General features: G+C 38.2%; 1 protein-coding gene across 1 annotated transcript in view; it reads left to right on the top strand.

Moving 5' to 3' along the window:
* The window catches only part of ATP8A1 (ATPase phospholipid transporting 8A1), a 221,199-nt gene that overhangs the window by 62,381 nt on the left and 142,710 nt on the right, over window positions 1-16,108 (top strand). The window contains exon 16 of the mRNA XM_021706448.1: window positions 5,610-5,654. Coding sequence (XP_021562123.1) covers window positions 5,610-5,654 — 45 coding nt within the window. The remainder of the gene's footprint in view (window positions 1-5,609; window positions 5,655-16,108) is intronic.

Here is a 16,108-nt window from a genome sequence, read left to right on the forward strand (position 1 = left end):
CATCTCTTCTTTTTGGAGTTACAGAGCAATCTAAACTTCTGATGATGGGAAGGTGATAGAGACATGAAACTCTTAAGTCTGGAAGATAATAAATATCAGCAGAAACTTTTATCAGGCTATTAATGTCCTCTAGAAAGTGCTTGTCAAGCACACAGTTAATTGATTTCCTCCTTCCAGGCATGCTTACCTAAGCTGTCCAGAAGCCTTCTCTTTGAAATATTTTATCAGGTAGCATGTGAAAATTAATTTCTGCATTTTCTAGAAAAGACATCAAAAGGTGAGATACTCTTCTAGTTGGCTGACATTGGCCTTTTACCAAACTTTTCACTTGTCCTTATCTACCTCAAGTGAGACTGGCATACATCAACATCTTCCTCCTCCGAGCATGGGCACTTGCTTCTGGGTTTTCTGGTAGCACCCACCCCTCCCTATTGACTCTGTTTCTGAGCAGTAAGCTAGGGTAAAAGTGTTGAATTTTGAAAATGCGTTAGTTCAAAATATAAATGGGAAATTATTTTGTGAAAAATTCTAAAAGCATATGGTTATTCCTAGATCCCCTCGTTCTTTGGGTTAGGAGAGAGTGTGGCTAAAAATGACTTTAAACTATGTGTGTAAATGAAGTAAAAAAGACAGCTGAGACTGAGCACTGTGGCTCATGCCTCTAATCTCAGTGCTTTAAGAGACCAAAGCAAGATAATCACTTTAGGCCCCAATTTGAGACTAGCCTGGACAATATAGCAAGACTCGATCTCTACATTAGCCAGGTGCAGTGGTGCATTCCTATAGTCCCAGCTACTCAGAAGGCCAAGGTGCTAGGATTGCTTGAGCTCCAGCCTGGACATCAGAGTGAGACTCTGTCTCTAAAAATTAAAAAAATAATTTAAAAAATTAAGATGGTTGAATGTCTTTTTCCCATTGTAAAAGCAGGCTGTTGATTTAAGAGATGCACTTACTGTTTCCTGGGCTAAATGCTGTTTTTCATCTTCTTTATCTGAAGATTTCCTGATTTTCTTAGAGGAAAAAAAGGAAGGTCTCCTAGCTCTTCTTCTTCCCCATAGTTGCCACTGGAACTGAGAAGTTGTCATGCTTTTTGACATCTTGCACTTATATATTCTACACACAATTATTCCAGAGGAGAAAAGGAAAGACCTATTGCGATTCTAGAGTTTCTCATGCTGTCAGATTTATGGTGCTGTTTGTTTTTAGTCAAATTCTGCATTCATTCATAAACAGTATTTCCACAAGTGAACTGTTTAATAATTGGCATCATTTCTTACTTTGCCCAATTTTCCATTCAGTAAGCAGGTTTTCCAGAGTAGTAATTATTGATTGTGAAATTATCAGAGCAGAAAGCTAAAATTAGATCTAGGCTCTCTTTCCTTCTATGTTTTGTTGGTTTTTTTCTTATTCTTGAAACAGGTCCTTAAACACCCCTAGGCAGCAGTTCTGAAGAGCAATCCTCTTCCTGTATCAGCTGATGATATCATCACTAACAACTGTTATGGGATAGGGCAGGTTTGAGCTAAGTATTGTCATCATTGAGATTAAGTTGCCAGCCAAGTGAATTTCCTCTTGGGGAAATAATAGTTCTTACTAATGAGATACAGTCATAAGGCATGACTGCCTTGTGACCCTAGACAATTTCTCTTCAGATGTTCCCAACTCTTGAGAACGATGAAACCAAACCATCTCCAAGGTCTTTTTCCAGATATGAAAGCTAGTATGACATTTAGAAATAAAAAAAACAGTTCCTTTGTTTACAAATTTTGATTCCAACCAATCTCCAAAATACGTTTCTTCTTTAGATCTTGTATCCTGCTTTTCAAGAATCCCAGAACCACTTTGCATAAAACCCATTGTTAAACTCTGGTTTTAGGCATCCTTAACCCTGATTGAGTTTTTACGGGCAATCTCTCCCCCACACATCCTGGTGAACAGTTGGATTGTCTGCATTGTAGAGAGTTATTGATATCTCACGTGTTTATGGTAGGGCCAAAGCACTGATACTTAATTCCAGCCAATCTCCATGGTTGGGGGTGTGGTGAGAGAGCAATTCTATCAACCACATTCTTCTGGGAATTTCCTCTGGGCATTCCTGGGTTTTAGGAACCTAGACAGAGGGGGAAATGACATGCTTTTACTATCCCATTTGCCCCATAGTATTGTTTAATAATTGTTTAATATGGGGAATTATTATGTATGAGCACTTTCAACCCCAGCAGAAGAAAGCAAGGTGTTCATCCCCCCAGAAGATAGCAACACTAGAGAGAGTAACACAGACTTTCATATACTGTAACCCCTTTGGGGTTACAAGTTCAGAGCTGGTTTTGCTTCAACTTTCTAAGAGGTAAGGTAAAACTCAATTTTACCCTGAGTAGGGTCCAAGGTGAGTCCTGTTTTATCAGCTAGAGGAACAGGCCTTGAACCTCCTGACAGTACTCTTTAACTAGTTCTGTGTATTTCCTGGATTTGTAAGAAGATAATAGTTAATACTTAAAGTAGTACCTTACATTTTAATTTCAGTAATTTTTTTTTCATTTCCCTTAACCTTTGTCCTAAAGTGGGTTCATGATGAGCAACAAAATTAAAAGACTTATACATAGTTGCCAACGACGATTATTTTGTAAAGATCAACTTTTGCTTGGGATGCGCTCACCATGCTTAAAATTATTAGATTATTTCATTAGATCTTTTTTAGTGAAACAATTGTAGTTAAATGTAAGTAAATTGTGATATCATTTGTAAATTTAACTTACTGAGAACCAGACATTCTACTGTAAACATTAATTATTAAAGTATTATTCAGCAAATTGCCTTCTGCAGGAAATAAGTCCATTTCATAATAGTTATTTGAATACCAGGAATAGGTAAGGAATTTTTCTATTCAATGGCTATGATTCTCAATACAGTGAATAGGATACAATGCTCAGTACCATCTTTGTTAACAATTTAGACCTTACTTAAAATGAGTTGGGTGAGGCTTAACAAATACAGTCTCTAAGGCCAAAAAAAAAAAAATCTGTTAAACAGCCAGGCTCGGTGGTTTAGCCTGTAATCCCGCGCCTTTGGGAGGCTGAGGTGAGTGGATTGCCTGAGCCCGCGGGTTCGAGACCTGCCTGGGCAGCGAGACCTCATCTCTACAATAAATCAAAAAATCAGCCGGGCGTGGTAGCGCATGCCTGTAATTCCAGCTACTCGGAAGGATGAGGCGGAAGGATCGCCAGAGCCCAGCAGGCGAGGCTGCGATGGCCGGGAGTGGCCACTGCACTCCAGTCTGGGCGACCGAGTGAGACTCCAACTCAAAAAAAAAAAAAAATCTGTTAAACAGATTAAACAGTGCCTTTTTTGTAGACAAGGCACTGAATTATAAGAACGTTTACATTTCCTTTAAGTTAAAAGAAAAAAGAATGTTCTTAAAAACAGTTGTTTTCTGTCTATGAATATAATAGACATTAACTTTACTTGATATAGTATATATACTTTAATATAGCTTTACCTGACAATATTTTGTTTCGCAGTATATTTGCTGAAAGGATTATCTACTTCTTTAACCCTGAGAAAAGACTCACTGTGAGAAACCTCACATTTATCAGAATTCCGCCCCCTCCCCCAGATCTAGATCACAGCCATGTTTGTCTTAACTGCTCACCATGACTGGGGATATATGCTAGTCAACACCATTCATTCATTTATTCACATACCTCCACAAATGTCATTCAATCACCTTCTAGATATGTGATCCTTTGTTAGATGATGGAGATAAAAATAACTGGCAAAAGTTCCTATGGTACCCGCCCTCCTTAAGTTTATAGCTTAATTAGGGGTTAATGGATGTTCAGTAAGTAATCATGCAGTCAGATATAAAGTCCTGACAGTGCAAAGTCTATGTGAGTCTGTCACGGTCGGTTTGATCTAACAAGGAGGTCAGGGAATGCTTCCTGAGAGAGGTACTTTGGAGCTGAGATGGAAGAATTAATTTGATTAAGTGAAGAACATACCAGGTAGATATGATGGCACCAATATGTATGAGGGCAAACAGCCAGACAACACGTAGACACCAGAGCTGCTGGAGCAGCGATCACCATCACGGAGAAACTTCCAGGCAGGATCCGTGGCAGGCCTGTGAATCACCTGCTTACCATGCTCTGGAGAGTGCCCCAGCATCTGGCCAGGGCTACACCAGAGTTGAGGACCGGGGACTCTAGACCTTGAGCTCTGGGGCTTTTAGCTACATGGGAACACTAGCCCCTCCTGGTATGAGGGGCTTATGCAGTTTGGCAGAGCCTGGCACAGTGTTTGTTGCTTGGGTAGTATCAGGCCTCCCCACCCTTCCCAACCACTCACCCGCGTAGAGTCCAGAGACTGGGGACCAAGCCTTGCAGTTGATCAGAAGTGATTGCTTGGAACATGGGGCTGCAGCCAGTTTCCACAGAGCTTTGCAGCGTGCCAGCTCCTTTTCTGGGATTCCAGCCCATAAAGGACTCTGTTAGACCTTCTTCTGAAGCATACACAAAAGCCCTTTGGCAGGAGGGAGAACAGTGAGTTAAATGGGACCGCCTATATTGGGACTGGAATGATGTGGTGGGTACTGCACCATAAGCAGCTTAATGTTTTGGAAGTGGAAGAGGTGCTGTCTAATGATGAGATCCACATCCTGGCCGGGTTGGTGAAAGAGTGAAGTGAGGTGAACATTTAGGGAACGAAAGGACCTCATGAATTTTCAACAGAGTTTGTGGCATGTTTGTCAAAAGTAACTGACTTTTCCTTTGAACTGAGCTCTACTTTCAAAAACTTGGCCTGAATCTAATGAATGTAATTTAAAGGAAAAATATTGAGTGATCAGATACCATGAAAGAAATGAGAAATAAGAAAATCTGCTCTGTCAAGTCTTAGGGGCCACTTCTGGCCAAATACATCACTGGTTGAGATGCAATACAGCAATCAGACTTTGCTAGTGCTTAGATGAGCTACTGGGTTAAAGTATCGATGATGAACATGTTTACTATTTGAGATAAACAGTGTTTAATGACTGAATTGGGGTTTATGTGAAAAAGTTTTAATTTTTGAATAGCATGTTGTCTTTCAAAATAGGGTTCCATTTATTATAGAAAAGCAATTAAGTTTTACTTGAATTTACCTGTTTAAGGAACCTTCCTCACTAGTAGCCAAAGCTACTTGTCAAATGTATTTGGCAAATGTTTTCCATGTGCTAGCTTGTTCCTAGGTATCAGCATGTTTGTTTCACTAAAACATTTTTATCCTGATTATACAGAATATATGATTAACTTTCATTTGACTTTAGCATGTGTTTAAGCTGCTAAGTTCAGATATTTCCTACTGCATCCTGCATTTGGTGCATAAAATCAACAAATTTTGGGGTGAAGGGGCATGTCAGCCATCTAGTCTCAGGGGACTTTGTAAACCTGCTTGGTGACTAAAAATCATGATGTTCCTGCTCACTATACTAACTGCCATTCTTTCAGATTCAACTAAAAGCTCATTTTGTTAACTTCTGAAGACCCACCTTCCCCACACTCCCTTCCTTCCTGCTCTGTTTCCAGCCTTTCTGTGATTGTTCTCTCTCTCTGCCCCTCCTCTGCTTTTTGAAGCCATGTCCCTGAGCCTGAGGATTATGGCTGCTCTCCTGATGAATGGTAAGCTGGGTGGGCCTTTCTGCCTCATTGATCCCTTTCAAAGGTTTGCATGTTATTGTTTCGTTAGACACATTTCATTGACTTGGAACAAGCATTGCTGACCAGGTAGGACAACAGTGCCATCAAGTAGGTCTTTCTTAAAATCTAGGTACTATCCCCGACTATCCCCGATTATTTATTATTTATTATTAAATCTAGGGATTATCCCTGATTTCTGTTGAAAATCTGCAGTTGTTTTAGAAACATTTAGTTCAAAGGTGAGACTTGCTAGAGTTTCACGTTATTTATCTATAATAAAGTCTGATGATTGATTTCAGAGGCCTGGGGCTGTTGGGCTACCTAAGGCTTCAGCCACCACTCCTGAAGCTGTCTGAGGGTTTCTAGCTCAGCACTGCCACCTTCTGCTACTACTTATGTACTTCACAGAGCTATGGAAAGACACTATAGAAATGTCCCAAGCAGTGGAAATTTCCTTTCGCCTTTCCTGCCATTATTCTAATAAGTCTGTTTAGCAACCAAAAAATGAATTTTCTCTGCCACAAATGTTAGGAAACTATACTCCAAAGGGCTAGCATTAACTTGAATATATTTAACTTTAGAATTACTAAAGACAGCATTTTAGAGGTCACTACTTGTTGAATTTTTTGTTTGTTTGACCTCAAAGTCCCTCCCCTTTGTGAATTTACATTTTCATCTAGGATAGTTCAAGTTTATGTTGAAAATTCTGTAATTCATCATGATTTGGTGGCAAATGAATTTCAGAGATCAGATTCCTTTAATGTGGGTAACCTTAGGGAACATTGAGAATTTATATAGGTGGTCATGTTTTTATTTTTGGATTACACATGCATTTTATGATTTAGCTATGTTTCCAATATTCATTGAAGTCTAATAACATTTAATATTTTTCAACAGGGAATTTATTTCAGTAAAGTGAAGATTTGGTCAACATTTTCAGTAAACAACACAATACCTGGGGTTAATGACAGAGTCACTGGTTCTTGTGACTGTAATATGTCAGTACATGCTCCCTGCTTTGAGTATCACACATTTGGATGTCTACACAATTTATTTTTAATGTGCCAAAGCATCTTACTGTTGGTGAATCATTTAGGTGCAATATTTTATATAGTCCCTTTTATTTAATCCTTTGAGAATGTAGTTCAAATTTTGACTAAGTCATATTTGTTGCTTTTCTGTAACATTAGTGTAATTCTATTTAATTTTAAACCTTGTTCTTAAGTATAAAGTTGATATACATTTTATCTAGGAACAACAACTTGGTTATTCCTATCAGAAGAAAATTATCTTCACCATATTTTTCTTAATACTGGATGGAAATATTAAAAGTTGGTATTTGTTCACTCAGATCATTTAAAATACTGTACTTTCAATAGAGGTTGTTTCATGATTTTTTTCATTGTTGGAAAGAGAGGATGTTATTTTATCTAATCTAATAAGTTCTTTTTGTAAAACACCCTTTTGGAAAATTTGACATCAGATACTCTAAACTAGATAATTCCAAATTTTAAAAGTTAGCTCTTCCATAAATCACTTGTACATTTTCACTTGCAACAACTTAGATAATGATATTTTAAAAACTAGGGGAAACTTTGCCACCTTTATAGTAAAGTTATTTTAAATATATACTTGGATTTTCCATCTATAAAGTAGGCCTGCCAAGGTGAAGGAACAAATATTTCCTGAACTTCTGCTGTGTCCTGGGTCATGTGGAACCGTCAAGGATGTGGCCTTTGAATTCTGACCACCCAAGTTCAGAGACTCATTCTCCTTGTGCACTTGAACAAGTTATTTGACTCCGTCAAGTGACCTCATCTGGAAGAACGTGGTTACATCATCTGAAGGCTTTTGGGATTAAATAAGTACTGTTTTTAGTGCTTAGGATAGAATCTGCACATAGTAAGCCCAGAGTGCTAGCTCTGGATTTACCTAATCCTCATGACGTGTTTAAAACTACATGGCTATTTTAAAGTTGGTGAAACTTAGGCAAACAAGTAAATAAGTAATTTGCCCCAAAGTATATCACCAGTATGCCAAAATTAAAATTCCAATCAGCCTGGTTATAAAGTTTATGCTGGTGATATTGCATCCTGTGAACTTTAAGGAACTTTAAAGAATATCCGCTTTTTAGAACATGAGATACTTTGGCAGTTTCAAAGTCATTTTAATTTTTTCGTCGTTTCATTTAATATGTTTCCTGGATTTTTTTTTTTTTTTTGGATTGGAGTCTCACTCTGTTGCCCAGGCTGGAGTGCAATGGCATGCTCACAGCCACCCCAGCCTCGACCTGCTGGACTCAGACGATCCTTCTCCTCAGCCTCCCAAGTTGCTGGAACTACAGGTGCACACTACCATGCCTGGCTAATTTTTTGATTTATTGTAGAGATGAGGTCTCACCAAGTTACCCAGGCTGATCTCAAACCCCTGAGCTTAGGCAATTCTCTCACCTCAGCCTCCCAATGTGCTGGGATAGGGCCATGTCTTCATGAAGCTGATCTTCAGGGACAGAGACAGTAGATGACTCGACAAATCCAAAATCTGAAAGGGCATTCCCAACCTGCCTATTCCATAGCTTCATATGTGAAGTTCATGGAATTCTATGTATAAACCTAGGAGCTGTGTGTATCTGACTGCCCTACTTGAGCCAGTATTCACCATAAGGATGTCAAGCAAAAAACACATCATATTTAGAACTTAGACATATGTAGATTACTTTACATATTTATGTTTAGTCAAGTTTGAAGGCAAACTTGTAATATGTTAATCCTTTCAAACATATTCTGTCAGCATTAAAAATAATCAAATGGGCCGGGCACAGTGGCTCAGCCTGTAATCCCAGCACTTTGGGAGGCCAACCCCAGGGGTTCGAGACCACTCTGAGCAACTTGGTGAGACCTTCTCTCTACAATAAATCACAAAAACTAGCCGGGCGTGGTGGCGTATATCTGTAGTTCCTGCTACTTGGAAGGCTGATTGTGGAAGGATTGCCTAAGCCCAGCAGGTGGGGTCTGCGGTGGCTGTGAGCATACCATTGCACTCCAGCCTGTGCAACAGAGTGAGACTCCAACCAAAAAAAAATCAAATGATGTCTGTATATTAATATAAATGGTTTACAGAGATAATGTCATTTCCCAACTGGTAGCTACTTACTCCAAAACAGATTTGGTTTTCTTGTTATTGTCAAGAATGTCAGCTAGCACATACCCTCACCGATTAATTCCTTTTTATTAAAAATGTACCTCTCTAAATTGATAATATCAATATTTTGAGTATCGGAGGAAAGAAATTCTGTTTGTTTGCAACATCCGCATAGCTGTAAGATATGCTTATTTCCCAAAACTACATATTTCCATAACCAATTTCTCTTTTTCTGACTTTTATTGTGGAAAATTTTAAGCATAAAACAAAAACAGACAGATGTACTCATCCACTTGCTTCAGTAAAATCCTTTCAAGTCCAATTCATCCACGGCCTTTTCCCCACTATTATTTTGAAACAAATCTGAGATGACATATGAATTCAGTTTTTCTTAACTGTTTAATAGAGTTCCACACTATTCTTTCTGATAATTTTTTAAACAGATGCTAGTAAAGGTGACTTTCTAGAAGGATTACCTTAAAGTGTTCTGTGCTTAGTCATTTCACTGTGATTTTTAGTATCATCACAATACGAGTGGTTATTACTATACTACAGTTTCTATTTTCTGGTCTTATTTGTTTTCTCATTTCATTCTGGTCTATAATTATGTATGAAGTGGGTGATATTTATTCTGCAAAATCTGGGCTCACTAAAGCATTCTTCCAGGTGTGACTGTATAACAATGAGATCTAACACATCCAAATTAATATTAGTCTTCAAAGTAGTCACCTTGGCAGGTTATTTATTTATTCCAGTAACACAGTCGTTTCACAGACTGTTTGTGAAATCCCTATTTTGTAATTGCCTTCAGAAATACTTTGAGTCATACAGAAAGCCAGGCCTCATTACTTTGGTCAAAACCAGTGTCTCACAAAGATATTATTGAATTTAATCACTTGTTTATATTCTTAGACTCGACTCGACTTGACTTGACTTGGAATAGCAAATTCATTTCTAAAAATTAAATCTCCCTACAAGGAATTTCTGTTTAGAACCAGTAGTGTCATTGAAAGGGAGAATTCAGACCCTTTCAAAAATTAGCACTTTTTGGGGGACCTCCACACCTGCCAGAAGCCAGCAATTCCCCCCATGTCACATAGGTGCTGACTGGGGCAGGCTGTACACCACGGTACCTCCTGCCTTAAGACCAGCTCTACCTCACACCATCCACACCAAGGAGCCTTGACACTTCACCTTCGCCTCATAGGCTGTGAGCTCACCAGGCGGCCAGCATCCTGCTCTACCTGCTGCAGGTGACCACAGCTCCTGGACAGGTGCTGTTCTAGCAGTTCATTTGTACAAGTCTCTTGTGAAACAGTCTATTGAGCATGGTTCAATGGCCTGTGTTCCCATGGCCTACAAAATTGAAGAGGCCCCAAGACAGAGGATGTCATCACCTCTAACATCTGAAAGAGTAAAAGAAACTTACACCTCTACTAGTGGGTCAAGATTCTGTTAACTTAAAGGCAGAAAGATGAGGGCTCAGAGAGCTAGATTTTTGTGCCTTCGGGTGCTAAACTGTGAGCGTGACTGACATGTGGCCCAGACCTCATGGAAGAACATGGCTAACAGCCTTCAGTCAGACGTGTTTGTGCAATTTTAGTCTGGGGATATTGCCTGTGTCTGCATTTATCCGACTGCCTGGATGCTGGGGATCTCTCTGCCCCATCATCTTCATTGGTGTCTTTTGAGCAACTAAAGAAGAAATTCAAGAAAGCTGCTTTAAAATCCTGCAGCTTTGGACCCCAAAAAAGGTCAAGCTAAAAAGTGAAGTAGAAAAGGCATACCATCCGGGAGGCAAAGACCCAAGCCAAGGGCCTGAATGCAAGTTGTAGACAATGCTCCAGGGTTCTCACCAGTCCTGGTGTAGGCCACTTTCCCAGAGAAGGCAAAGGAAGCAAGCCTTTCTCACTCTCTGTGAGGAATGTCAAGAGGAAATTGGAGGGCATGAAGAAAGCCAAGGCTGACAGCCCCATGAATGTCTTGCTAAAGCAGGAGAGAGGCATAGGCAGAGCCCGAGCCATGAGCAGTTTTTGAGGTTCCCATTGAGGTCTGCTCCTTCTAAGAGGAGGAAGAGCTGCAGAACTTAGCCCCCTGCAGGTCCAAGTCACAGAGCCAGAGTGACTTCCTGTAGAAATGGCACTCGTGGCACTTCTACAAAGGCTCCCTCTGTCCAAGGACTGTAAGTACCCACACAAAAGCCACACAAGTCTCAGAGCTAGACATTCAATTCAAGAAGCTGCTTGTGGCAGTGGGCAGATAATTCTGGAAATATGAGAAGAAAAGTCATAACTACAAAGATCAGCATCAGAGTATGTGAGGTGTTTGAGGTTGTAGACAGGCCATCTCTCTGAGTGGGACCACCCTGGGGACAGCAGATATAGGAGGCAAGGCACTGGTTGAGAAGTAACTGACCAATCTTGGGCCTCTTCCAAGAGGGGCGTCTGGCGGGCTCGCCACCCATCAACCCTCTCTGCCGTGTACCCCTTAGCATGAGTGGCCCTGCTGTGTGAATCCTTCTGTAAATGCTGTTGACTCTGGACCGTGTGAGGAATTTGGAGATGAAATTGAGATCATGAGGTGCCCTTCAGGCCAGCCTGATGCACAGCGCACACCTGTCCAGGTATATACCTGTCTTCAGTGGCAGCCCAGCAAATGACTGGCTAAACAAGTGCATGTGTCCCTGTTGGTATAGCTTGGTGCTAGCAACAAGCTGTCTCTTCACTCCCATACCAATATGGAATTACATTAAACCAAGAAAAGTTATTTCTAGAACCTTTGCCTATATTAGGTTGCACATAGGTACATATTTTGCAGCATTTAACAATATGAGAAAATGGTCTTAGCAACCCCTTGTTCTCTATCCACATTCTAAATAAACAAGTGTTTAAAACAAGTGAAAGCTAAGTATGAAACCTCAGAACTTGAATTCTGTCACCTTAAAATTTGTGGAGAGGGCAACCTCCTTAGGTCCTCTCCCACTGCGGGAGCTTTTCTGTCCTCTTAATAAATCCTGCTTTTTTTTTAAAAAAAAGAAAACTTGTGGAGAGAATTCTGGTTTTTAAAATATAAAAATCTGGAGCTGAGTGTGGTGGCTCACTTTGGGAGACCGAGGTGGGAGCATCACTTGAGCTCAGGAGTTCGAGACCAGCCTGGGCAACATAGCAAGAACTTGTCTCTACACAAAAATTATCCAGACGTGGTGGTACACACCTGTAGTCTTAGCTACTCGGGAGGCAGACGCAGAAGGATTGCCTGAGTCCAGGATTTGGAGGCTGCAGTGAACCGTGATTGTGCCACTGCACTCCAGCCTGGGTGACAGAGTGAGACTCTGATTCAAAAATAAAATAAGATCTGTGTTGAACGTTGAATATTTCTGTCTGTACAATGCTAAGTGTGGGCCACCAGCTTCTTAATAGAGAAATTTCTTATACGTGAACTTACGTGGTTAAACACAAGTCTCCTTAGGACATTTGGACTGTTAAAGAATTGGTAGTTTGTCATTCTGCATGCTAGTTAAAAGTTTTACATGTGTGCCCAGCCATCAGTACCCATCCTACTGGTGTGTCTGAACTGAGGTCCCCACTCCTTACTCTCATTCCAGTGGTAAGTTATGTAAAACCCAACAATAAGCAAACAGTTGTTGTACAGTCATGCTCCTTTATCTTTTGTGTGTATATGTGTGTAGTATGTATATAGGGGGTACCCAAAGAAACCTGGAATTTATTTATTAAAAATTGTGTGTTTATTCTTATACATTTAAACTTCAGTCACCTTCAAAGTATTCTCCATCTGCAATACATCTATCGAGATGCTTTTTTCTCACTGCCCAAAACGGTTTTTGAACTCATCCATTTTGTTGCTTTTTAGTGCTTCTGCTGTTTTTTGTTTCACCTCTTCTTTTGTTTTTTGTTTCACACTGGCAAAATGTTTCCCTTGGAGAACTCTTTTCATCCAGGAAGCAAAAACGGCACTTGGCCGAGATGGGGTGAATAGGGAGGATGGGGTACAGGAGCCATACCATTTTTGGTCAAAAACTGCTGAACATTCAGCGCAGTGTGGGCAGGTGTGCTCATAAATCACCCATCACGAAATGGGCAAAATTGTTCAAAGTGCCTTCAAAAAAAAAATTCACTGAAGCCAAACACAGCCTCTTACAACAACACTGGCTGGTTCACTGTTGCCGATGGGTTCCTAGAACACTTACCTAGCAGGGGAAGCCTTTACTATTAGGGGCCCTCCCTCCAAAAGATAATTCTGTTTCTTTGAGTTCCCCCCCATATGTGTATAATTTAGCTTGTATGAAGGGTATGTATATATTTCAGTGGCTAGCATGGATTTTGTACTTGTTTTAAAATTTAATTTATCTTTAAAGTTTGTAATGCATTGACATGTTAAAAAGTCAAAGCGTGTAATAAGGAAAAGGTTTTCCTGTTTCTTTGTCTTAAAACCCTCCATTCTCCCCTTGAAGACCAATGTGACCACTTCCACATGTAGCCTTTCAGGTATCTCCTAGGAATATTCATACATTTGTTTTATTTTCTCTCAGATTTTTTACAGAAAGTAGAGTGTATTATGTGTAGTTCTGTACCAGCTTTTTGTTTGTCAATCATCTTTGAGATCTTTCCATATTCCATAAAGAACTGCTCTTTGTACATTATATTATGTTTTTTTAAAAAGAAAAAAAGTTTTTTAAGCAACACTGGTAGACCCTTAGGTTATTTCTCATCTTTTGCTCTTAAAAACGTGCTGCGAGTTATAAATTTGTACATACTGTGTTTTGCACCAGTAAGTAATTAGTACAGATTTCTAAAACTGGAATTACTGGATCAAAGGATTTTAAAATTGTAAATTTTTTACAATTTTTCCTTGTAGAAATTGTACCAATTTACATTCTCACCAATGACATATGCTTTTCTGTTTTCTCACAGTTACAAGAGCACAGAGTTGTCAAGCTTTATTTTTACCAAGTTGATAAATTTAAATTTCACTTCTCTCATTATAAGGCCAAGTTGAATGTGTATTTAAAGCCATTTCTGCTTCCTTCTCTGTGCGCTGTGTGTTTATATCTTTTGTCATCTACTGCATAGTTGATGGTTTTAAAAATTGATTTCTATGAGTTCTTTTTATTTCATTTCTTTATTCTATAGTTGGAAATATTTTTTCCCAGTTTGTAATTTGACTTTTGTTTTTTTCTTGCAGTTGTTTCTACTCTGCAGAAATATTTAGCTTTATGCAGTAGGATGTATCTATTTGTTCTGTTTTCTAAATTATATATGATGCCTAGGCTTGTCCATGGAAATTCTGAATTTTAAAAAATTTTATAATCCATACTAGTCATATATGACAATAGCTAATACTGATTGAACCATATACTTTGTGAATTTTTAAGAATTTTTATTGCTATGGGGATTCTCCACTTTTGTATGACCAGGAGACAATTAAATAATACATTATATTTCTTAAATCAGCCTGTAAGAAGCTTCAGATGCTGTGACATTGTGGGTTACTGCTCATTGTTCTTACACTCCTTTCCTCGTTGCCTCTTGTAAGACACCATAACGTCTTTGTCCCCTTGTGACCAAAGCACCTCTTGAAAATTCCCTAGGGAAAAACGTAACCCACTGCTGATGTTGGCTTACATTTTTATGTTACCATTTGCAAATTCATATTGTTTGTCAATTGTTTATTTTTTTACCCTTAATGCCTTGGTTCCTACTTTTAAATGGCATGAGCTCCTAAATTTTGTTTATTTTTACTAGTAAATGTTTTGTAAGATTTTGGAGCGCAATGGTAGACACCCCATGCCCAAATTGTCCAACCCAGGCTGTCTGGTTAAGAGATGTGTTGTTTATGGTTTCTTCTGTTCTTGAGAAGTAAGTCACTTTCTGGGAGAAGAGTTTTTACTTAGCGTTATCCATGGCAGATCCATTAGTGAATGGAATGGAAAGTGGGATACGTCCATGTAGGTATTTCAGTTGCATATCTAGAGTTACTCGATTATAAATATATTTATAAAATGGAAAGTTGTTACTTAAAAGTTGTATCAAGTATGCTAACCTTGATTTATGAAATGAAAGAATGATTAGTGAAATTAATAAGACATATCGTCAGATTTATAAAGGCTTCTTGCCTGGAGTTCTTTGGAAAGAAAGTAGACTTCTACATGTAAGCTGTTACTGTGAATATTCTTTGAATATTCATAAATTCTTTCAATTTATCTAACAAATAAGTAGGAAAGTGTAACTATGAATCATTAGTGTATACATTGGGAAAAATTCATAAAGCCCCAAATAAAGAAATAGTGATCTATTTTAATAAATGGTAATGTTTGGAGAAGAGATATATGCTAACTTTTGTCTATTCATTAAATCATTTAAAAGTTCTTGGGTTTCCCCCCTCTATCTTTTAAAACTAGAGAAATAATAATATTGATGATGATGACGATGATTTCATTCTGCCTCCCAAGGATATTTTGAGAATTCTAAACTACTACATGCTAATAAGATATATTATATTATAATTTTGATCATTAAAAGACCAAAGTACTGCATGTAAATTAAAGTTATATTGTATTATAAACATTCTGTCTGCATCTTTTAGTTTATTAGAGAAATGTATTTTATTGAAGATACTGTGTATGTTTTATTCTTTCAAATTGTTTCTTCAAAGACTTCCTTTCAAGCTGCTGACTTTAAAAATATAGTCTTGCTATTTGATTCACTGAAATTGATAATACTCTTTGTAACCTGTAAAAAATGTGATTAAAAGCTTTCTGGATTATAATTGTTTAGTATTGTACACATTATTTTATCCTCAGTGAATTAATCCTGAAATCTTCTTTTGTGCACTGAAGCCCAATACATATATTTTCACTAAACATTGTAAACTATACCCTTTTTTTACATTCCTTTTTTGTTGAATCTCAATATTTTTATATTAAATTGCATGATTGTAAGATTAATGATAGCTAGTTTGCAGAGATAATTCTGACTTCGCTTGTATGACATATATAATACATTTGCTGATCTAGAGATAGTTGCAACACAAAATTACATGCACTTATGCTTTGTTCATATATAAAGAACAGATGTGATATGTTCATAAATATCTGCTCAGATATTAGTGATATTGATATGATATGTAAGCAGTTTATTCATGTTCTTATGTTTTTTATAATAATTATATTTGCTGCTACAAATAAGGATTTATCATATAACTGAAGTAAAAGAATTAATCGGTATTTTTATTATAGCTTCATGAATTCTTAGAATCATAAAAACTGAAGATATTAT

The sequence above is a fragment of the Carlito syrichta genome, unplaced genomic scaffold, assembly GCF_000164805.1.
Source record: "Carlito syrichta isolate Samal-C Ts95f unplaced genomic scaffold, Tarsius_syrichta-2.0.1 Scaffold315593, whole genome shotgun sequence".
Classification (NCBI taxonomy): domain Eukaryota; kingdom Metazoa; phylum Chordata; class Mammalia; order Primates; family Tarsiidae; genus Carlito; species Carlito syrichta.